The sequence below is a fragment of the Vespa crabro genome, chromosome 1, assembly GCF_910589235.1.
Source record: "Vespa crabro chromosome 1, iyVesCrab1.2, whole genome shotgun sequence".
NCBI classification, from domain to species: Eukaryota; Metazoa; Arthropoda; class Insecta; order Hymenoptera; family Vespidae; genus Vespa; species Vespa crabro.
The window spans coordinates 24,230,976-24,254,343 of NC_060955.1; the positions used below are offsets into that span (position 1 = coordinate 24,230,976).

At 44.1% G+C, this 23,368-nt stretch overlaps 4 protein-coding genes and 1 long non-coding RNA gene across 10 annotated transcripts in view; 2 read left to right on the forward strand and 3 right to left on the reverse strand.

Moving 5' to 3' along the window:
• On the reverse strand, window positions 1-4,988 carry LOC124432485 (probable inactive tRNA-specific adenosine deaminase-like protein 3). Of its 3 annotated transcripts, none has more exons than XR_006944275.1 (3): window positions 4,852-4,988; window positions 1,046-3,433; window positions 1-979 (listed from the first exon to the last, which is right to left on the reverse strand). XR_006944275.1 is itself a non-coding variant. In XM_046981483.1 (3 exons), exon 2 carries the CDS (start codon window positions 3,412-3,414, stop codon window positions 2,203-2,205), a length of 1,212 nt encoding a protein of 403 aa, XP_046837439.1. In that variant the 5' UTR covers window positions 3,415-3,433; window positions 4,852-4,988; the 3' UTR covers window positions 1-979; window positions 2,192-2,202. The 3 variants fall into 3 exon arrangements, 2 of the variants coding, with proteins under 2 accessions (XP_046837439.1, XP_046837427.1); XM_046981483.1 differs by having other exon boundaries at window positions 2,192-3,433; XM_046981471.1 differs by having other exon boundaries at window positions 1-3,433.
• The window catches only part of LOC124432534, a 25,366-nt gene continuing 5,437 nt past the window's right edge, over window positions 3,440-23,368 (forward strand). Inside the window, exon 1 of one of the 3 annotated variants that reach the window (XR_006944290.1) lies at window positions 3,440-4,051. This is a non-coding gene — a long non-coding RNA (uncharacterized LOC124432534). Of the gene's footprint in view, window positions 4,052-5,164; window positions 5,227-23,140; window positions 23,256-23,368 lie in introns of those variants that run through there. The other 2 variants (XR_006944292.1, XR_006944291.1) reach the window with 2 other exon arrangements.
• On the reverse strand, window positions 8,268-16,096 carry LOC124432415. Of its 2 annotated transcripts, none has more exons than XM_046981378.1 (6): window positions 15,408-16,096; window positions 10,051-11,576; window positions 9,734-9,982; window positions 9,244-9,626; window positions 9,015-9,169; window positions 8,268-8,955 (listed from the first exon to the last, which is right to left on the reverse strand). In XM_046981378.1, exons 2-6 carry the CDS (start codon window positions 10,766-10,768, stop codon window positions 8,649-8,651), a joined length of 1,812 nt encoding a protein of 603 aa, XP_046837334.1. In that variant the 5' UTR covers window positions 10,769-11,576; window positions 15,408-16,096; the 3' UTR covers window positions 8,268-8,648. The 2 variants fall into 2 exon arrangements, with proteins under 2 accessions (XP_046837334.1, XP_046837342.1); XM_046981386.1 differs by lacking the exon at window positions 15,408-16,096 and adding an exon at window positions 14,140-14,242.
• On the forward strand, window positions 13,599-17,169 carry LOC124432502. Its single transcript, XM_046981495.1, has one exon. The coding sequence runs from the start codon at window positions 14,125-14,127 to the stop codon at window positions 15,175-15,177; it is 1,053 nt and encodes a 350-aa protein (XP_046837451.1). The 5' UTR covers window positions 13,599-14,124; the 3' UTR covers window positions 15,178-17,169.
• Window positions 16,241-23,368, reverse strand: part of LOC124432394 — a 10,288-nt gene continuing 3,160 nt past the window's right edge. Inside the window, exons 3-10 of the mRNA XM_046981336.1 lie at window positions 23,048-23,246; window positions 20,287-20,459; window positions 19,989-20,051; window positions 19,771-19,898; window positions 19,300-19,671; window positions 18,474-18,817; window positions 18,134-18,400; window positions 16,241-18,001 (exon numbers count right to left, since the gene is read on the reverse strand). Of these exons, the coding sequence (XP_046837292.1) occupies window positions 17,559-18,001; window positions 18,134-18,400; window positions 18,474-18,817; window positions 19,300-19,671; window positions 19,771-19,898; window positions 19,989-20,051; window positions 20,287-20,459; window positions 23,048-23,246 (1,989 nt within the window). The 3' untranslated portion in view covers window positions 16,241-17,558. The remainder of the gene's footprint in view (window positions 18,002-18,133; window positions 18,401-18,473; window positions 18,818-19,299; window positions 19,672-19,770; window positions 19,899-19,988; window positions 20,052-20,286; window positions 20,460-23,047; window positions 23,247-23,368) is intronic.

Below are 23,368 nucleotides of genomic sequence, written 5' to 3' on the forward strand. Positions count from 1 at the left end.
AAAATGAATGATGTATTTTTATTTCTCCTTTGTCCGAACACTTTTGCTTTCCTCTCGAATAATATTCCTTTTTATCTTCGAACGTATTATGAAAACTGATCAAAGTCTTTCAAACAGTAAGAGCCAATAGATAGCCATTCAGCCGATTTTATAAGTAGAACCGATAACAGTGGACACAGGCAACAAATGGCTTTTCTTTTAATTTTCGCTACAACTAGTATAAATTACGTTTCTACTAAATGCTCAAAGATAAATTCGATTGGGACGGATAGATGGATAGATATAGATGAAAAGATAGATAGATAGATAGAGAGAGAGAGAGAGAGAGAGGAAGGGTGAGAAGAAACAGAGGTAGAGAGATATCGATCACTTTGTTCGATGGACGATTTGATACTGTGTCTACGAGGAGACTTTCTGACCGAGTGGGCCGTAGATCGGTCGAAAGAAACGATCCAATGGTAACGCAACGTATTAAAAAGTTCACCAATAAGGCGAGAGCCCGAGGGTCGAGATGATCGTCAATTGGAATCACTCAGTGTTGATGAGCAAAATGCGACTCTGCTCTATATTATGGAAGTCTCCTCCGTCTTTTAGCTCGTAAGGTTCACTCTTTTTCTCCTTCTCTCCTTCTTTCCAATGCAGATTCGTATCTATGTTGATACCTGCTTCGTATATAACTGTAACTCGAATAAAAATAGACAGAGACAGATAGATAGATAGATAGATAGATAGATAGATAGATAGAGAGAGAGAGAGAGAGAGAGAGAGAGTCAGAGGGAAAGGGAGAGAGAGAAAGAACAGAGAAAAGTAAAAGAGACGCGTCGTCTGTTTGCTACGCAGATTAATTATTTTCTCGAAACTTTATCTCTGATATCGAGCTCTAACTCGCTCGCGAGACCCACTTCTCCGCTTCCTTAACTTCTTTGTACGTTTTCCATTTCTTTTTCTAAAGTAAATCCTTTGAAAAAGATGATGATATCTGGAACAAAAAAAAATGTATACGACGTATTAATCGAAGCGTTCATCATACAAACACATAGAATACTTTTGCTCGGCGAAGACATCTCGAATAGAATTTGATTTATTTTAGTATAAGGCTAAAATGTCGATCGATCGGTGAAAAACACCAGTTCGATCTTGAAAAATTTTCCGTTCTTCTTTCTCGCCGCAAGACAAACTCGTGCACATCGATCGGATCGTCGGTGAATCGTGAATGATGCGACTCCCATCGCGTCTCGCGTCTCTCGAGTTTTCGCTGATTGGAGTCAATCCGATGGGTCATCATTTCTATGTACATACGTCCACGCCGTTCGCTTATATGAGAATTAAAGCGTTCGTGGAATAGGTCTATCGTGCGCGTCGAAAAGATTATGCCTCTCTCCGCCTAAAAATCTTGCTAATATTCGAATGGGAGACGCAACGGAACAACGATTAATATGCTTAAATATTAAATACTTGAAAAACTAGAAATGGACAAGTCAAGCGATTTAACATTTCTCCGTTTTCATTCTCTTTCCCACCGTCTCTACGGTGAATTTTGTTTATAGCCAAATCACGTAATCGCATTAATACATCGCATCGTCGAGATGAATTATATCAACTCGCGCGGGTGTCATGGAACTTTAACAATTATGGTAATCGTTATATCAACGAGTAAGCGGAAATAATTATTAACGTGTGGAAAGGCGTAAGAAAATGATTTATCTTGTGTCTCTTCGTGACTTTATTAACAAAGTATGGCAAAGACGGAACGAAGCGAAGCAAAAGACAAAGGAGAAGGAGAATTTCCACGATCGTGGAAATACAAAAGCATCGTTGTACGCCGAGGCGAGGCGTGGCGAGGCGAGGCGAGGCGAGGCGAGGCGAGTGTAGGCGAGGCGAGGCGAGGGGAGCGCGCGAGTGTTAACGCGATATGTAGCATGTATGCGAATGACGCTCGTACGAATAAGGAAATAGGAGCAGATGCTGCGGACTTGGAGACATCGTTGGAAAGTATACCGATGTACCAAGGTCGGCCATATTATTGCTTTTAATCCGAGACACTGATCACGTGCCTTTTTTCTAAGCCCTTCCATTTGCTCTCGCTAATCGTATGATCGTAATAATCGTAATCGTGAAAATAGGCGATAAGATCGTATTCGTCTTATCCCCGACATCGCAACCCAGTCTATACTCGAAATCGAAGACTAACAAAATGCCGCCTCAATCGACGGAGTCGACGGTCTTCCGTTGAATTTCGTTCGACGCCTCCTCGCAGGTCCTTTCCAATACTCCACTCCAAACGCGATATCGATGATTAAGTCCCGGGACCGCATGCAAAATTCCATTGGATCCTAGGACACCGGTCCTCTCGTTCGATACGCCGTAAAATATTTTCGCTGCTCTCGAATGAAGGAGAGCCATAGCGCACATTGGACACGGTTCCTTCAGCAAGAAAACCCAATAGCCGGTACACAAGTACGGTCCACATTTCTCGCCTGTACTCGGCTCCGCTATGGCGTCAGCTTTTTTAGGACCGTTATTCCGCCGACCTTGTAATTTCCATTTAACTTGGAGGCATCCCACCGAAGGAATTTCTATATTGGACAACGTTCGTGGATAACAAAGCGGTGCCACCTCCTCGTATTTTCTTTTAATAGTTTTCATTCTTTTTTCAAAGTTCCCGTCGTCGGCTCGATACGGGCCAATAGATTCCTCCTCCTCGTACAAATTCCAAGCACCCCCGCCGTGTAGTTTAGCGACTAGGTCGACGGCCAACATCGACGCGTGCCACATCGGGTGTCGGTCCATTTTGGCGGCAGCGATCGCAAGGATCCTACCGCCGTCGTCGGGATCGACGATGACGGCGCTACCGTTGCAACTGGAATCCCCGATAGCCTCTAATTTTGCAGCTGTTATGACGATCCTCATGCACTCCTCGATTCCTCGTAGTTGATCCTCGTTGAAAATCGATCCGTCGATGATTGTTTCGAGCATAGGATCGGGATGAAACTTTAACGGCCAAATCTTCGAAGCCCGTGCCGCCTGCGCTTTCGACTTGGCGCTCCTTTCTGGAACTTTGATGACACGCAAATCGTCCTCTAAAAGAGCAAGATCGAAAGCTTTCTCCTTGAGAAAAATCTTTAGTCGGTCCTGGATCGGCACGTCGTCGTTTATATCGAAAGATTTCACGGGTGCCAGAAGGATCTTATTGGACGAGCAACGTTTCAAATGATCGAAACCCGGCAAAATGATCGATATAGCTTTAATCGCCTTAGATATGTCCTTCTTTTCCTTCAGTATGCCCACGTAAGCGTCAATCAAGGGAAGATCTTTCGTTATATCCGGATCTAGAACGGGCTTAGGCGTCCATCTTCTCGCGACCGATTCCGTCCTGCTCTCCTTGCTACTCCTTGCCGCCGAGGCATTCGACATATTTCTTTTCTTTTTCCCCCTGAAAAGACCCTGTGTCTTCATTTTTCGTAACAAGAACCTCCGTCTCGACCGTATATTATATATACGTAACAAGAAAAAAAAAAAAAAAAAAAAAAGGAAAAAAAGGAAAAAAAAGGAAAAAAAAAAGGAAAAAAAAAAAGAATCCTGCGTAATCGTTTCCTTTCATAATAAATGAAGGGAAAGAAGGAAAATGAAAGGATATCGCGTTACGCGCGGTAACAGCGCGCCTGAGAAATTCAAGATAATCCAGAATGATCGCGCGCTTTGCGAGAAAATCTCTAATCCGTTCGTTTCTGCGTATCCGCCGAGGAGAAGCGATTTTATAAATTGCTGTCAACTTAGGCCACGGTCGGATCGATTGACGTAGTTACGCGCAATTGTTTAACGTTGTCCGCTACGTTGTGCGTAAAGGAAATAGGATCTCTCTCTCTCTCTCTTTCTTGCTCGCGAAATCGATGAACAAAATTGTACTTTTAAACGCGCTCCGACAAATTTTCTACGACCGTCTATCCACCTCTCCCGTATCTACCTGCGCGGGAAAATAATCTTACGTTAAATTAACGTAAGCGTTGCGAGACAATGACAAGTGATTATCCCGGCACGATTCGTTCCGAAGGTACAGATTTATGAGGCATGTACAATTAATCGTTTCCTTTCAATTGCAAAAAAAGTAAAACACGTGTGCTACACGCGGATGAATTGAGAATGGAAAGCTGACGACATCCTCGTTAAGAAGGTTGACGTACGCGAAGTGCGTCGTTATGAAATGAGAACTTTTCGATAAAGTAAACGTAAATGCTGGATACGTTCGATCGGAAAGAGTTCGCTCAACGATTGGGATTTACGTTCGAACGTACGATTAAATTGCGCGCCACGTATGACGTCAATCAAGATGGCCGATTATGGCACATTCGTGAAGCGTGCTTCTTATATAACGGAAAAGGGAACAACAAGCGGTCTCGCGCGACATGCCCCAGGCACATAATCGAACGTTTGCAGGTTCATTTCTTTTCCGTTTTGAACCTATCGATTTGATCTCGTGAACATAGGAATATATACGTTCGAAAAGAAGCTTTTCGTCAGTCCGCTCTCTGATAGAGAAAATCGTTGTGCGTCCAACCTGTATCGTGGAGTTCACGCGGCCAATATGTCTCCGTGTGGCCTTGAAACGAACCGTGACACACGCGTGTCAAATTTTTCTTTGAACGCTTATAAATCGATTCGAAGGAAATAGGGAAGGCCCTCTCGCTACGCGAAATAATGTCGCGACGAATTTTCTCTCACGTCTGGCAAGTTCCCCTTCGTTCGAGAGGAGCCGTTCGTTCGTTCGTTCGTTCGTTCGTTCGTTCGTTCGTTCGCGCGACGATGTGCGAGCGCATCGCAACGCTAACGTACAAACAAAAGAATACAACTTACTTGTTGCTATTTTGTATATTACACGTTCCTTCACTGGCTTCTTCTGATGGCCTTTACGGCGACCTTGAATTTCTTTTACGAAAAGAAGCAAAGGATTTCTTTTTTCTCGCGACAACGACTACGGCAACAACGACAACGACGACGTCAAAGACGAGGACAATGTCCTTGGCAAAAGACTGTACCACGGAGAAATGCCAATCGCGAGCCCAATCGTGATGCACGAGATGCGCGTTAAGAGATCGAGCAGCAAGCGTTTACGGAACGTCGGACTTTACACGCCTGTCTTTTTCCAAAGAAATTACGGTTTATCGTACTCGCCTCGATCGAGGCGCTCTCTCCCGGGGAAATTGAGAAGCTCGAGTCGGGCCGCGGAAGGTAGGGTAGACCGTTTACCATCTCTTTCTATCTTCTTTTTCCTTTTCTTTTTTTCTTTCGTTCAATGACCACGTAGACCGATGATCGCGGGGAATCGAATATGAGCTTATTGCGTGTTACCATCTTTATTCATTTTATTATCAAACACGTGTAATTTCACTTGTTGATTTTAATCTTAAGTAAAATTAATACTGCTTTCGAAATAGTCCATATTAAATATTAAGGTCACGTTGCACGAATATTTTATGTCGTTTCGTAATCGTCTTTTTAAAACATTTCCATCGGTTTTTAGGAAGATGTGCTTACGACAGATCGAACGAAATCCAGTCTGGATCGTTTTATCGCTCGAATGACCAAACGAACATCGCATTCCCCCCCCTCGATAGTCATTCTTTCTGGGAGAGAACTCAGTGCCAAATAAATACCGCAGCTGGTTACGCCGTCGCTAAGAAAAAGATATTTACATACATATATACGTGTGTGTATATACCTTTGTTTTGACAACAAATTATGAGGAAAGTCGAAAGAATCGTACTGGCAAAGAACGACCGCCGAACTATCGGCCCTAGCTGTACGACCTATCGATTTGCCGGAAAGTTTACTTAACACGATTTCCGATGGAGGATCCTTATTTCTCCCAGCTTCCCATTAGCGTACAAGTTAATATCGTAGTCGGGTATGTCGTCGTAGGCTTCTAAAAAATATGGAAATCGAATATACATCGATCTCGTCTCCATCGATCGATTATCTCCGAGTTATCGATAAACGTCAATTTATGAGACAAGTTCAAGTTCCGTTTCTACGTGTTTCTTCGTAATTACGTTATTACATAAGGAGGCGGTTTAAACTCGTCGTTGAACGAGAGAACAAAAGCTCTGCAAAAGTATTATAGAGTTCACGCGACATGCTTGATCATATTCTTAATGATACTCGATTTATTACTAACGGGATCATCGGGATCGGGGGTATCGAGAGGTATCGATTTTTTGTACCCGTTGACGTAAAATAAGCGGCTCTCATAATCGCTCTGATCGTCCTACGCCGGATATCTTTTGAAGAATATATTGTTGATTTTTTCTAAATACGAACAAACGATAATAGGACGTTAGAAAGTATATGCGCGTAGACCGAGTTTAAGACTTTTCGGAATATCGGTCCAAAGTTATCGAACTTGATACTAATTCTGAATATCTATTCTTGGCCTAGGTTAGACCGCGACAAGGACGTTTGCAAAATCGGTCCCCGAAGGGCTTCGCTTTCTTCGAGGCAGTTTCTTCGAAAAGCAGAGATAATTTTGTTATCTCTGTATGTAAACATGTCGTAATTATTTAGAATGCGTACGCATTAGGTATGTATTACCTTCGCCATAATATTCCCTATTGTTTCGTTAATTCCTTCATTAGGATCAAGTGAACGAACAAATGTTGTTGCTTATTGTTCACCATGTTGGCTCGTTTCTTTCTGAACGTCATGAAATTTATTCGTTCGCGACTTCGTCTTTTCCTCTCGCTTATCCCTTTCGACCGTTGGACGTCTCAGACAAATGTCGCATAAAATAATGATCCTGGTTCTACTTACAATCTGGCGCTACAGCGAAACGACCATGGGTCCGTTTCCAATTTGCGTTGCCAAAAGATTTTTTTTCAAGTAGATGACGACGGAGTGCGTGTACATTGGTACTCCGTGATCGGGCCATACCGTATAATGCAAATGTTCGACCTAGTTTTCAAAGCACGATTTAAACGACCCGACTCTTATGTAGAAATATAGTTGGATTCTTCGTTGGAAAGTTCACGCATTTTATCTCATCTCCGTGTTCGAGCTTCGATTTACCTTGGGGAATTTCCTCATCGCACGTTACGTGGAAGATTCTAAAGGTGTAGTCGGCGAACACGTTATGCTTGGCGTTAAGGACCGTTACGTCACCGTATTTCTTCTTCTTACCGATGTCCGCACCAATATTGTTCGCACTTGTTCTGTCGCGAAAGGCGACGAAAGCTTAACGCGACATATCTTTCAAAAGAAAAGCTTTTATATGCACGGACGCAATTATTTTCCGACGACATTGGCGAGCATGGAAATAACGAGGACCACCTCCTCTTGTCGGACCATGCGCCAGAAATCGATAATCGTGCCTTTGAGTCGTTATCTAACGTTCCTCCTTTTGGTAACCATATTCTCATATAATTTGAAAGCAAGCAACGTTGGATCATTAAAAGATGAGTTTCTAACGAACGAGGACGTTCCTAGCGAAGTCATATTCTCTCACCTTGATGTAATTGGCGTTGATGTAATCGGAGAAAGGGCCATCCGGGAGTTTCTTCAATACCACTCGAGTTTCGTCATCTAAGAAATTCAACGGGTTTTCATCGGTGTGTAGCTAACTGAATTCATTTGCCGCTAAATTATTTTCAATATCATACTTATACGCTGTAAGATTTCCATAACAATATTTCGTTTTATTAACCGCCAACTTCCCGTAGTTCCATGATTTCGTTTGAACACTCGAAAACGTATCATTTTCTTTGACAATGTGTATGCATAGTCAACCATACGTTCTCTCTACTCCCAACGAGTAAAGTTTAAAAATACCTCGTATTGCTTGCCCAATAGATTCGACTTTTTCACCTAATCCTCAAAGTCCTTATCTTTCATCGGCATAAGCGGATCATAACTTTCGGTGGTTTCAATCACTCGCGAAACGTCGTCCGTCATGACACATTGATGCAACGAAAAATGTCTTTCCGATGAAACCGCTCTCTTGGAATTTTCGCGCCTTCGTACGTTCTCAAAATGTACTGATAGAATAAGGGAAAAAATATAGATATTAATGTTGGATAATATTTAAATATAATATAAAGATTAAATGCAATGAGAAGGACGATGAGAAATACCACGATCGAAATTGGCCAGACCTCGGATCGCTTTGATACGTAGATCGAGCGAATCGATTATAAAAATTCGATCACTATAAATACTCGACTATAAAGATCGAATCCACGATAAGGTACTTTACATCCGTTCGAAAATAAATAATATTCTTGGTGACGAACGTAGAAATTTTATTAGACCGTCGGTTCTTACAATCTACGAAAAGTACAAGGCCACTTGGGTCATAGGAATTGGATGATACGAGTCTTCTTATACCTACTTTTCACACGCACGTACACGCACATCGTGAAATCGATTTTGGCTTCTTCAATGAACTTTTGACTTATCGCTGCTTAAGAGTAAACGATTTAACCGTTGTCGCTCGTAAATACGAAAATACTTTCCAACGTATCCTCCATGCATATCGGCTGGACTAAGATACGTTGTGTTATTTCTAATCGCAGCGACGATCCGAAAATGAGTATGTCGTCCGCCCTGAACGAATCCAATTCAATATATTGACGAGAGTTCATGAAAATTTGTTAAATGACTCAAGATGACAGCCGAGGGATCCAAGAGTGCACTCTTCTGTGTCTACCCAAGTTACACTTTGGCGTTAACACGGCAAGGAGCGCGAGGCTGGCACCTAAAAGCGAAACTCCGCACAAAGCACCGGCTGTGACGTCGTGAAGAGGAGTTCCTGGTCTGGGCGATTTCGCAGCGAGTAACAAGAGTCCGGCGCAACTCAGTGCCGAGAGTCCCGCGAGACCCAGCCCTGTCCAGGTTCTTCTTAAACTTCTGCAAGCTCCTGCTAGAGCGCAACAGGCGCCGCAACCGACGGCACTGTCGAAGTAATATCTAAAAATGGAGACTTTATTATCTTCACTTTGGCGCGCTTAACTACTCGTCTCTCTTACCTTCTTCCTTGCGTCCAAGATAGGTAAATAGCGAGACCGCAGGTTAAAACGCCTACCAATACGAGCAAGAGCGGGGCATTTCTACGATCATTTTTCTCCAATGCGCTTACCAGTGTCGTGTTAACCTCGCTATGCGGCGGAGATAACGGTGGTACCTGAGGTAAAGGAAGAAAGGTTTTCTCTCTTTTTTTCTCGAAACAAGATTTCCAAGTCTTTCGACGTTACTTACTACGGCGGTCCTCGCGATAAACGCGCTCTCCACGCTCTGATAGCCGTTCCTCTTTTGATCGGCCGGAAGTACCTGATACCTCGGAGAACCGGACACCATTGGCATAGATTCCGGACCATTTTCGAGATATCCATAACGAGGCGGTGGCTCTCCGTAAACCATCGATGCAAGATCAACCGGAGCCGTACCAACGTAACGAAGTTTGCCGCAATTACTTGCTGGACATACGTCCCGTTGTCGGGATGAGTTTTCAACGAGGGGTAAGCACCTCCTTGCCGAAGGTTCTTTGTTCGGTGTCGAGGTTTGAGGGCCATTCGTTGGAAACGCTCGATTCTGCGGAGTTCCTTGGGGAGTCGTACGAGTGGTCGGGCTAAAGGTACGACCTATGAGAGAGAGAGAGAGAGAAAACAGAAAAGAACGGGTTATCATTACTTACTGAAGACCACTGAAGACGGTCGTATGAAAAATAATAGAAGGAAATGGCGCATACCGCTTGGTGATCCAACTGGGGTGAGAGCTCTCCTTTGTGGCGTACCGGTTTGATTCACGCTCTGTTGCCTTTTAGGCGATAGGGTTCGTTCCTCCGATCTAGACCTTGGCTTCCGTGGAGTCGTCAATATCTCGTGAAGTCTTTTCGTCGCCAGATTATTCCTCGGCGACCTCGGGTATTCCTGTTGAAGATTCCTTTCCGGGAGGGCCGGAGGGTCCTCGTCTTGCAGAGGTACTCTCGCGTAACGACCTAACAATAAGATAATCTCAAATAAAACGTTCGTGTTTCGATCGAATTGATAATAAAAATTGCTTTACCCTGAAGCGTGTTTACGCTACCACGTCGTACCGGTGAAATTCGTCTACCGATCGAAGCACTTCTCTTGACGTCGTTGTTGTCATTGTCGTTGTCGTTGTTGTTGTCGTCGTCGTCGTCGTCGTCGTCGTCGTCGTCGTCGTCGTCATCGTCGTCCGGATAATCGAGTTCACCCGGTACGATCGCGTATCTTCCGCCATTGTTCTGGTTCGTCTGTATCCGTGGCAGGCCCCGTCGTCCATCGTCTTGGTTGAGCGGCGGCGCGGAACGTTGCCGTTGCACCTGCTGGCGCGGAATGAACTCGTACCTGATGGAAGGCCTTCTCTGCACGTGACCCCTTTGCTCCTCCTGAATGTACTCGTACCTCGAGGATTGTCCATACCCGATTACGTTATGATCTTCGATCGGCAAACTGGCATACCTCTTGTGCGCTGGATCTCTATTCTCATTCAAATAACAATATCGCCTGTGCTCTCTGGCCTCTCGCGTCTCGATTTGCCTCTCGATTCGTATTTCGGCGTTAGCCTGAAACGCGGGATTGCTTTGGCCGCACTGTAAATGCATTTGCAAAGGCGGCGGCGGCGGTGGTAACTCGTCGGTACTTTGAAATTGTGGCGGAGGTGGTAGGTTCTCTCTGTCGTCCGGGATGTATTCGGATTGACGACAAAACGATGGATTCGTATAGCAATGCACGGGTGCCGGCTCGGACGTTTGTGCCATCGTTATTTCTCCGTTTCTCTCTCTTTCGTTCTTTTTTTACGCTTTTATTCTTCTCCTTACTATCTTCACTATTTCTCCCTTGAAAAGTCCTCGAAATATATCTTTGTTGTTCACTAAACTACACACAGGATAGAATTCTTCAGGATCGGTTAATGAGTATCAGAAGAACCGTGCTCACGTAAGAGGGCGATCTCCAAGTTTCCAAGGAAAAATTCACGCTTCGAATCGGCGAGATTTCCACGTCCACGGTCAAACATTCTTTTTTACACATTTTACAAGATCGCTATGATTCACTAAAAGGTCCCTATGATATATACAGGTTATAAAAACAAAAACTTTTTTCTTTCGTTTTCTATTTCGACGTCCGATCCGTGCTCGAGCGTTGCCTTCGATAAACTGCCAGACGCGGATTCCCTTAAGAGCAGATGCGCGAAGGGCGGTCTCTCGGCGCGCCTTATTTTCCTCCGTGTTTGCGTGCGCACAGAACGTAGAGGGGTTGTCGCGTCCGTACTACGGGTCCGGTGTCCCTTCGCAAAGAAGGGCCCCATCGCGTTCTCCTATATGGTACGCTCCCCTTCCTCTTATTTTCCTTCCCTTCCGTTGCGTACCCTTATCGATCTTTTACGAGCCCTTACCGAGTTTATGCGCATCGAGGAATTTTCACGTAGGCATTCGCTCGGCATTTTGCGGACTCTTTAAAATTTAAATGTCTCACCCTTTAAATAATCTTTCGATACGTCGATTATGAATTTCTACCAGCAGATTTTTCCTCTCGACTCGCTCGACGCTATCTCTATTGGTTTTCTAACTGAAAGATAAAAATAAAGGATAAACATAAAATTATTCTTTGATTATTCATAATAGTTTATTATTTTTTTTGGTTAAATCTTCGAGTATACTATCTCATCTATTTATCGCGATATTCAAGGGCCAGTTTAAGCTACGAAGGGTATTTCAATGCGAACTTTGTTGCGCTCTTGTATTTCGAGTATCAACGGTCTGTTATAGATAGAGGAACTCGCGTGGAATGTACCGTGTTCGATTTGTGGACAGCTGCCGCGACCGTTGGGACGCGTGCCCCAATCGCAACAGCTGCTCCAATACGAATGCATTTCGGTCACAAACAAGCTCTTTATCGTTCCCTCTTTCTCTCCCTTCCGCGTATACTAAGAGAGAAAGAGAGAGAGAGAGAGAGAGAGAGAGAGAGAGAAAGTCGTTGAAGCGTCAGCGTTAACGGCCGAAAAGTCAGGGAACGAACGGAAAGCGTCGGTATTTTTTTTCCATTATTTTGCTCGATCTCGATAGCAAGTGAGAAGAAGGAAAGTATCTTCTCCATTTCCTTTTTCAAGTAGTATCTAGTCGGAAACTCGCCTTTTTTTTTGCAAACTTTCCCGACATGGCACATCGTTTAAACTGGTCGAGTGAAAGCGATGGGAAAAACGATCGAAATTGAGATCAATTGCGAACGAAGAAGAACTAGCGTATAAGCGAAAGATTTTTCGTTTTCGTTCGACGACGACGTTTCTTTTTAAATCATACGCCGCTAGTGGAGTCGATCGATCGTTCTTGCTTTGGTGAGCGTTCTAAGGCGGTGCTATTTATCTCGGTTTTACGTAAGAACGAGTTTCGATGCGACGACGCCTTTAACGAGATCGTTGTCGCCGATCGCGATAATCGCGATTCCGCGATCGATCAGAATTCGTTTTTTTGATGGAAAGTGCAAGCCGTTCTCCTTCGGCTCCGCTCGATCGAGTTTTCTTTCATGCCGCGTTATCGAGAAAGTTTCTTTCTCCTTTTTCCTTTTACTCCTCTCGTTCCATCGCAGAATCCAGATATAATAATAACAAAGTTGCATGGAAGTCTTGCGGTCTGTCGATTTAGGCCAACTTTCTCGGCTAACGTTAATTACGGGCAAACGATGGTTAATCGCTATCGATTATCCATCTGTTGACTCAAATCAAAATCCTTATTAGAATAACGATTGTCAGGGTAAAAAAGAAAAATGTAAATTTTCAAGATAATATGCAAGGAGAGACTAATGGCGCCAAACATTGTCGTCCCACGCGTGCCTCTGCACACACAACCGTGCCATTTCGTCGAACGAATGATAGACCTTTCCGAATGATTGACCGAGCGGGGAATCCGCGGAGAATACGATGGTCATCTATAGTTTGCGTATTATTTCTATAAACGATGTACGAGCGAAAAGGTCGAGAGTTAAGGTTTACACGTTTAAACGAGCAACAATAAAGGTTAGCACGAGCTAGTGCGAGCTATCCTCTCCCCGAAGACCATGGGGATATATTTCCTCTCTGAAAGTTATCTTCGATTCTAACGTAATATCCACACTAAAGTCGTGCGCATTTGCGTAACACCTAACGACCGACTAAATTTTTCTCTCTTTCAGAAGATTATCGACGATATAAAGTAATTGAAAAGGAAAAGAAATCGTCGGTGATTCGCAATATTTTTATATTTCTTCTATTTTCTATCGTGAAACTGCATGAAAGTAACGATCTGTGTGAAGCGAGCTTAACGTAACACTGGAGGATACGAGTATATCTATCCGTCGGTCTCTGTTGTCCCTTTCACTGCAAGTCGCTCGCGTGGGAGGTACGTAGAGAAGTTTGTAGCAATTTCAACCGAGACTAGTACTTTACTCGTATCTCTCAGTTACCATTCAAACGTCTACCGTGAAAGATCTCTTTTACGTTACGATCGGCGAATTATCTTGATAAATTTCTTCGGCTCGAATGACCGATCGTGTCATATACGTGAAACGCTTAAAAGATCTTTAACGAACTCGCGAGAGAGGGGGAAGTTAGAGAGAGAGAGAGAGAGAGAGAGAGAGAGAGAGAGAGAGAGAGAGAGTTGATCGCGCTTGCACCGCGCGCAACGTAACAACGATAATAAAATATTTTACGGAATATCCGTTCTCGAAGGAGAACGACTGTGAAACGGAAGCGACGTCTGAACAAAAAAGACTCGGAGAATAATCGCGTCGCTTCACAATCGGTCGCACTTGCATAACGTTAATTAAGGGAAAAGAATGGAGGCAAGGAGGATTAAGAAATTGTTACGCCTCTGTGAGATCCTCGTCTGATTGGTTGTCTAAGCGAATAGAATATCTTTCTACGTTGCTAGAGATTGCAAATTCGCGATAGAAAGCGAAGAGATAAAATTTCTTTTATCCGCGATCGAATTTAAAAGCGTATCCTTTTGCGTTCAGAATGAGCCCGATCGAGCAGGCAAAGACCCTCGGCTCGCTCGAGCTTCGCGTGTGACGCGCGTCATGTGCGGAGTGCTCATAATCGACTCAACCAAGACGCATCTAACGCATTCAAAGGCGAAAAACAATGGAAAACGTTTACGTGATAAAAGTGAAGACGAAGCCGGCTCTCTCGTCGTTGTACCCGTCGGAACGACGTTATTCGGCTTCGACCGTCGGTGGGCTTGCCCTGGTACATTTTGGCTTAGGCGCCCTTTCGCTACTTCTAGGCACCCTGGCGCTCTCCGTTCAGGGAGCGATATTATCGATAGCCTGTTTGGTACCGTTCGTCGCGGGACTCTTAGCCTGGAGAAGGTGGTACATCGATCGAAATATAACCATTTTCTTTTCTGCAAATCTCTTCTCGTTGCTGGCGGCCGTTCTTTGCCTCGTCGTGACCATCCTCGATATCGCTGCTGTTGCGGAGACCAATAATGGATCTCTCTGGCCTATGGAAAAGATTCTTCGTAGTTCGAGCAATCCTTTCGTTATCGATAATAATAACAACGTCACTGCTCTCGTCGAAGAGACCACGATGAAAGTAGAGAAATACGTTAACGAAAGCGACAGGGGACTTGCCTACGACGATCTCAAGGGAGAAAGTTCTATATTGTACGAAAGAACCATGCCAATCTCGGGTAATGAGCTGGAAAAGGAATCGGAAAATAAGAGCAAAGAAGTACCCCTTGACAGAGACAAAGTTTTATCCTTTTGGCGAAAGGATCGGATCGGCGAATCCTCGCAGACGGAAACGCTACTTAAGGTGAACGTACTCGTTGCTTCTCTTTTGGAAGTATTTTGGTCCCTTCTCAGTGCCAAGATAGCTCTACGTGGTATGATGAATCGATTTCCGGACATTGATTACGGTAACAACAATGTCGTTAACGACAACGATTCGAAGAGGGTCGCTTCTGCGGGACACAAGAGAAAGCATCCACCACCACCGAGACCGGATATATTGGATCACGATCATGGATTATCCGATAGCGCGTTAAATATCAATTCTATGAGCTCCGTTCAAAGCGCTGCACCGAATCCTGCACTTCCCTTACCCGAATCTAGCAGAGAGTTTCGTGAAAGGGTCGAAAGATTCTTAGCGAATCAAGCAGCTCTCAGAATCGTCGAGGGATCTTGTACGTAATTAATACGAAGAGGAAGATGCAAAAGAGACTTGATTCGTTCACCGCGATCTCAAAGTATTACGATTATTCTCCTTAAGATATAAGTAGATAGGTTGTTATAACAGGGTATACACCATATATACGATACATATACAATATATGTATATATCGTTATCGTAAGGATAAATCGGCTAATTACTTGTCCCCGAAGTAGACGACTAAAAATATTCTCTAAGCTAGTTATACTTACGTAATCGATGTCTGGTAACGGAACGAAGTAAAGCCGCCGCCGCCGCCGCCGCCGCCGGCACGTCTCGGCAGACTCGTGTACGGTTAAACGACGGTAATTATTTGTAACGAGCGTACGCTCTAAAAGAACGAGCTTCTAACGTCTTCTCGTACCAATGCCGAACAACTCCTCGGGATTACTTTATCAGCGGGCTGCGATCTCGTTAATTAAGCGTTCCGCGCTTCGCTTTAATGAAACTTTTAAGCGTGCAATCTCGCGTCTACGATGCTTATATTAATAATTATTGTAACCGTGCGAAGCCGCGCCACTGCCTGCGCGATATATTGTATTTATCAAGGCCTCGGTTTTAACCGTGATATTGGTCTCCTCTGATTCCTGATAATCGAGGAATCTCCTTTGTAAATCTTTCTCGATGGTTTTTAAATTTGAATCGGGAATCGTCTATGCGTACAAATTACAATTGTCTACAACAGTTACGTTCACGAAGCGATCTTTTAGCGTTTTTACCAGCTAGTCTGCAATCGCGATCGTAAGATCGATTTTGAACGGTAACGTGCCAGCTTGCCTCCTTCTTGCCGTAATCCAATGCATTGCGACAGTTTGACTCTCGCGAGGCCCCGTTGCGAAATCTTATAATCTGATATTGGCCAATGCTAGAGGCGCTAGAGTTCAAAGTAAAGAAAAAGACAATTGCGAATAATGGCAGCTCTAACTTGGATCCCGGCATTCCTCTTTCGATATACTTTTACTACGTGCTTTCATCGAACTTCCATTCTACGCGATTTTCTCTCTCTCTCTCTCTCTCTCTCTCTCTCTCTCTCTCTCTCTTCTCCTTTTTCTTACAAAACAAAGCTTTATTCTCTGTAATCGTTAATTACATTGTTTCGCGGCGCATTGGGTTTTCTGTTATCTACGTTCTTCCTTTCTCTTTCTTAAGGTACACTTCATCGAGTAAACAACGTTAAACTATTTCTTCAACTATCCAACCTTTTTCATTGTCTATCTACCTGCGCGTCTAGTTCTCTCCTTCTCATCTATTCCTTGCGATATAAAATTATGCCATTTATGAGTTTAACTTGTTGACGATCGACAACGGGAAATAGATGATCGATAATATTTCTACCTATTCCTAAACGCGATCGTTATCCTTGGTCCACCTGAATTGTGTACAGTACGTATGTGTTTATTACGTAGGTACTTGCTTACGCACCGAAAGATGTATATATCATTAAAAGCTTGGTAAGTCGAACGAAATCGAATGAAAGTAACGATTGTTGAGCGACGTAGCGCGTCAACGTCGAGTTCTTAAAGCGCGAGAGAACTTTTTTTAAACGAGTGCGCACGCGTTCATTGAAACAAAATATTTGACTACTAATCGTAAGTAACGGTAAGAGTCGTTCGATAACGACTTTATCGAGAACAATTAATAAGCGCTCGAATTAATTAAGGCTAAAACATCTAACGAGATAATGGCAAGAGTAAAGCACACTTTTGTACATGGACGTTTCCTTTAGCGATATATCGGATGAACGACGACGAGGATCGTCGAAGGGTCCAATGAGCGACGCACAAACGCGCACTCACACAGACGGAGACCACACACCAATAACCCATTCGCGACAATTACCTAATTAAAGTCACAGTTGCGTCTACGTGTGGCATTCGTTAGTACATCGGACAAGCCTCTTTCGTTCGTTGGTTTTTATTACAATGTTCGTTTAGAAAATAAAGGTGTAACTTTCCTTCTTACGATATACTTAAATAATAGTAACGATTACTACGAGCAACCATGAGCGACATCGTTGAATTCACTATTAATTATCCTACATCTCTCTACGTTATTTACTATTTCCTCTAACTAGACTGATCACGTCTTCCATCGAAAATGAATACATTAAATAGCGCGCACCTTGGCATTAAAGAATAATTTTATATATGGCAACGTCGTTTCAGTCTCCATCGTCGAAGATCGAGGATACGAACGAAAAAGATCGACGAAAGTTTGCTCGCGTTCGATCTTCTCAACTGATCCAAATCGTTCTTAAATACGCGATTCCTCCACCTCCATCCTCCGATTCTCTCCTTCCGAAAAAAAAGAAAAGAAAAAAAAAAAAGAAGAAACAAAGAAAAGAAAAAAGCAAGGGAAACCGATTACACGTTAACCGGTCGAACGTTATCGTCCGATTGTTGTTGCTCGGCACTTTGCCAGCCAGAATCCAAGGTCGTAGAATCGCTCAAACAACACTGAGGTGCTTCCTCTTCCTGACCGCTGTGATAGTCCCTGTAATCCCTGTCCCTTGGACGATCAGTCTCCTCTTCTCTGAAGTAACTCGACGTGGCAGCCTCTTCCTCAAGCTCTTCGTCTTCTTTCGGCGCGTAATACGAATAACGAGCTTGCTGAATGACCTCGTATTGAGCATCGGGTGCCAAAAAAGGGCCCCTAACGTTTCTAGGCTCGTCGCTATTGGCATAACTATCGGACGGTATGTCGCCACCGTCCGAGGGCAACGGAAGAGGAAGTCTCGATCGTTTCGACAGCTGTCGCTTGCCCAAACGAGCTGCCAAATAATCCACCCCTTCCGAATGTTCGGTCCCTGAAACCAATCGATCGCCGAAAATCATCGGTTGTCGATCATCTTATTGGATGAAATTTACATGAAGAAAACGAAAAAAAAAAAAGGAAAAAAAAGATATATAAGATAATATCTGCCCAAAAGAAATTTTACCTTCTTTCTCAACAGCCAGATCATAGAAGCTACTCTCCGGGCCGCAACAAGAGGAAACATCGCCGAAATACAATTCGCTTTCGGATTGTTTCGCAGCGGGATTGGGTTCCTGTTGAAAAGCTCCATTCTCGACGCCTTTCAGGGGTTTCCTAGCTCTCCTACCCTTCATAGTCCCGTCGTTTCCGCCCTCGGGATCGGTACTATTCGATATCTCTTCGGCATTCTCGTAATTGTCCGAGGGACGTTTCGTCGATCTCGATCTGTGATCTGCAAGGGAACGATATTACGATTAAGAATTATCGTCCCGGATAAGGTTGAGAAGCTTTCGTTGGTGTCTAACCTTCGTTGTTGTCAAAATTGTCGATTCTCTTGCTCATCCTCGGTCTCGCATCCGTGACTTGCGGCCTACGAGCTGGACTGTTTGGATCGCTGTAAGGCGGCGGCGGGCCCCAGAGAGGAACCGGTGTCTCCAAAACGCTATAAGACGCTGTACTCGTCGTATAGGGTCCATTGGGTGTATTAAGAACGGAATAAGGGCCGCTCGACTGTGAATTTAGGACGCTATAAGGGCCAGCCGCGTTGTCGGCGTTAGTCTCGGCCTGTCTCGTTTGCGTGTGGAAGCCGTAATTCGAGTCGGGACTCGGCGCTGGTCCTCTCGATCTAGACCACGGTAATCGCCATCGTCTGAAATAAGACGATGCATCAGTTCTGAGTTGTCTCTATGGACGTTAGATGGGACGCGAGACATGAGATGAGAATGGCAAAAAGCGGGACGCGCGTCACGGTGGGTCCGTGCAAAAATCACCGACGACTCGTAGATCCTATCACGCGGCGTCTCTAACGTTGTACGTTTTTATTATCGCGAGGCCTCCCCGTAGCCAAACGCGTTTATCGTCGTTCGTAATTTATTTCCGTAGAACGAAGAAATACCAAACGGAATGCCGACTTTAATCGATTCCATACATTAGCGGTTTACCCGAAGCTCTCGACGGGACCGACGTCTCGTTTAGGAGTTTATCTCACTCTCCTTTCACGATATTCGTGGAATTTGCCAACCGGAGAGAAGTCCGAACCGGTGGTGATAGGTACGAAAAAGTAGTCGGTTAAGTCCGTACAAAATCAAAAGTAGAAAGTCCCTACTGCGCGAATCTGTTTAGGGACGTTACCTCGAAGGCGCCAAGTCCGGATTCGGCGTGTAGAGATTTCCTGGCGTTTGGGCCCACCACGGACTGGCCCCGCCGCAATCGTTGCAACATCCGCAGGAAGCGGTCGGTGGGCCGACCGGCCCGCCTTGACCGTACAACGATCTGCATCTGAGCTCCAGCTGTTCCCAATACATCTTTTTCTTTTCGTGACTCAGTAACTGATAAACCAACATGCAAGAGAATATGCAGGCAAGTATCCCAGCTACCGAGACACCGAAAAGGGCTCTCAGGCAAGCGTAAAGGGCGCCGTGAACGGCTTCGCAATGCGGAGTACCCTCGAACAGTACACCGGGATCTCCCTTCGATTGCGGTGCACCGTAACACGTGCACGATCTAAGAACAATTTCATCTCACGTATGAACGTGTTCGAACGTTCGATTCGTACAATGATTCTACGATACGTCGTATCGTAATCGGCTCCTTCCTTATTACCTGGCTCTTTCCGTATAAACGCATTCTCGAAGACCTTGCAATCGGGACATGTGAATCACCGTCGTAGTGACCGTCACAAGAACGCAGACCAGGGCGCACACAACGCCAACCGAGCCGCAGACTTTCATCTGCAATAATTACGCGACATCCCCAATGTCTTCCTTCCTTATCGCTTCCTTATCTGCATTAGATCTCCTACATTGACTTTTTATACTTACCAAAAGACCGTATCTGTGCTTTCGCCTTGCCAGAAGCATCGTAAATAGTCCCATCAGTATCAACTGCGAAAAAGGCAATAAATAATCTCTTTTCTTTACTCTTTGGCAGATAAAGCGTGCTAACATTTTTATAATTAACGGATAGAATTTAATACGGATGATAAAAGGTCTCGCTCGAAGGTCAATCGAAGGTCTCTTTCTTTGACAATAAAACCGTGAAATGCATCATCGAACGTCCGTTCGATCCCTTCTTACGTAATTTCCATAGATAGAGAGCCGTGTAACCTTTGTCTCTCACCATTATGCCAGGAATGTAAGATGGTACGGTCTCGAAGAGCGCCAAACTGGCCGTGTGGGCTGAAAGGACAGCGTGCACCGCCAAAAAGAGGCTACCGACTGCCGCGCTGAGCCCACCGCAAAGGCAACAAAGAACGACATATTTCTTGCAGCAGCCACCTTCACCGGTATGACCTGCAAAGTTTGACATTCTTTAAAAGGACGAAAAGTTTCTCTTGCTTTTCCCTCAAATTCATCCCTATAATCGAGTTTTTCCTTTGATCGAAAAAAAAGTCTACATCGAGAGTGACACTTGACTTTCCATGAAAAAAACAAAAGGGGGATCGCGTATTTTAAAATACTTTGGATCTGTTATATCGAGTAAAAGCAATAGTCCCTTTACTCTGCTCGTACTCGAGCTCGATTCCCATTGTATATGCTTTCTCGTTATTCGATCGTACACATTCGCATTGGAAATTCTCTCGATGAATACCGGACGCGCAGCATCGATACCTAATACACCTTACTCCGAGAGAACAATGCCAAGTTCTCTCGAGACTCATCGACGTCGAACTTTTTAATCAACTTTATCGTATTTCTACTAGAGAATATTTCGACGTGACACCAACAAATACGATCTCTGTGAGTGACAGCTATTTGCTTTTGTTATTACACATTTTCGTTAAGTTATATGACGAAAAGTAAACGAAACGTGGAAAATGTATGGTTCTATCCCATATATTTTATCTAATAATATCCACGTACCTATCGGCTTTCTTTGTCAAACGATTTACCTGACCTCTTTCCGATTTTAATCTTCGAAGAAATTCGCCATAGAAAGAACCTGGAGCCAAGTTTAGCTAGGATCTTACCTCCGACCCATTCGTCGAAAGGAAGAGAAGAAAGATCGTGTTCTTTTTCTTTTCTTTTTTTCTTTTTTTCTTTTTTTCTTTTTCTTTTTCCAAACGATTTTACGAGGGCACAAATTTATGACGCACTTTTACAAATGCAATGACCGGTAAAAGGATTCCGTGGAAAAGATCGACTACCTGTACTACCTGCTCCGTAGTTTAGAAACGAGCGAACGTTTCTTAATAAATCCGTCCTTCCTGTAAAGAACAGCCCGTTCAGCTCGTTCAGGGAAACTAAGTGAAAATCTTTCCAATTTTCAAACGCCGTAACTTCGGTATCAATTGTACGAGTAAGCAAATCTATAAATCGTACCGTCGCTCAATGATTTTAAACGATACTAACGTAGCCTGACTCGATAGCGCTCTATCCAATATAAATTCGTATTATCTGTTTTCCCTTTCATAACGATTAATTGTAACATTTTAAACAGGGAAAGCTAAGAATCGCGATAAAACTGTATAGATAAAACTGGAAAGGTCGGTGGGGATTAACTTTTAAATCTCGTATCCTCGAAGGTATAATAAAAATAACAGAAGGTTTATCTCCTATTATAAATAGATAAACCCAAGAGAATATAATTTCTATCCCGTTTTTAATGTGGGACACGCAAAAGGTGATCGGAAAAAAGTGGGTAAGGGATCAACGGGTATTTGATAATTTATCAAATACCCCTTTAACGTACTATTTAATCGACGTACCACAAGGGTGCGAGTAACGAGATCTCGGCAAGTGTGCGTGGTTGGCAGAATGGGGTAAGTGGGAATGCGAATGTGCCGCCATTGCGAAGGGATAACCCTGGCTGTCTATCTCCATCTCCGTTCCCAGCCGACAGCGTACTATTTGAAGCACCGGATATCCATCCATCTTTGCCGTTGAACAATCGACGATATTTCGCTACTCAAAGCTTTCCTTCAAGCTTCTCTTCCCTAACTGTTTGCTTTTCCTTCTCGAGGGAAGAATTGAAGGATCGCACGTGGTCGCGAGGATTCGCCGTGAGAGCACGTAGAATATCTAACGCGTTGTAACATAATGAGCCTGCGAGAGAGCCCAACTCTCGAGCGCACCCTCTCGATATGAACTCTTTGACTTTAAAATGTCAATAGGTAACGGCGATTCAAAGACGTTCCCCCTCTCTCCTACGCGGTCTATTAACGCGGAGGCCTCATGGTTCAAGGTCACCACCTTATTACGCACTCCCCCTTCCTCAAAGTTCACCGATAACGCATTGACCATTCTCCGAATAATCTTGCCGGAACAAAAGCTCCTTCTCCTTCGTAGTAGTTCGTCTTTTTATCTTTATTTTCGTCCATTTGTTCCTTCGGAAAAAGAAGTCATTCCTCGGATACTAGCGTCGTCGAGCATCTTCCAAAAGATGTACAAGTGTTGTCACGAATGACACAAAACGAGCAAGAGAGAAAGAGGGACAGAGAGAGAGAGAGAGAGAGAGAGAGAAGGGAGGGGGGTAGGTAGAAAGTCGGGGTACTTGTCACGTTGAGATGTCCCACAGGTGGTGGTCGGCGAATGTGACACGAGAAAATCGTAAATACAATGATGAATGCACCCGGTTGTAGCTATTTTCTCGAATCTTCCTCTCTGTCGCGTAATTTCGTTAGTCGCGAGAAAACACGAAAGTAACGTCGTCCGACGTTCCTTTTCCCGTAAGCTCCGACACGAATCGTCCTTCTCTCGTTTGCTCGAGAACAACGACTGGTCGATATATCCGCGAGATCGTCGCGAGCCCTTGCGGTACTCTTTCAAAGTTCGAAGGGATGCATCAGGGTGATACCACTCGATTATATTCGAGCGTCAAAGAATAAGGCTAAAAGTTCGACTTTTTTAAAAGTAAATGGAAAAAATGCAAAAATACTCGCATTGATCGGCAGTCGCTGCCTCGTAACGTCTCGTTGGTCTGGGAGGTGGTCGAGGAGGTAGAGCCGGAGGTTGATGAGTCCTCGATGTTACTTCGACGATTCCACCGTCGTCGGTCTCACCCTCCGAACTTCTTTTGTTCCCGCTAGCCTGTTGTACGGCGTGACACTGACACTTGCTGTTCTTCGACGGTGCTGACACCTGATGATCGTAAGTCACGAAGCGCGAAATACTTTTGTAGCGCGAGCAAAAACTTTTTTTTATCGTAAAAGAAAAAAAAAAAAAAAAAAGAAAAGAAGAAGAAAAAGAACAATACTAAATAA

Bases quoted from the DNA above. Each gene is read 5' to 3' on its own strand.
- LOC124432415 (XM_046981378.1), bottom strand. From the start codon at position 10,768: ATGGCACAAACGTCCGAGCCGGCACCCGTGCATTGCTATACGAATCCA. The intron at 9,983-10,050 runs GTAAAGCAATTT...TCTTATTGTTAG, and splicing joins TAGCGTAAACACGCTTCAGG to GTCGTTACGCGAGAGTACCT. The intron at 8,956-9,014 runs GTAAGAGAGACG...CTCCATTTTTAG, and splicing joins TCTTGGACGCAAGGAAGAAG to ATATTACTTCGACAGTGCCG.
- LOC124432502 (XM_046981495.1), top strand. From the start codon at position 14,125: ATGGAAAACGTTTACGTGATAAAAGTGAAGACGAAGCCGGCTCTCTCG.
- LOC124432485 (XM_046981483.1), bottom strand. From the start codon at position 3,414: ATGTCGAATGCCTCGGCGGCAAGGAGTAGCAAGGAGAGCAGGACGGAA.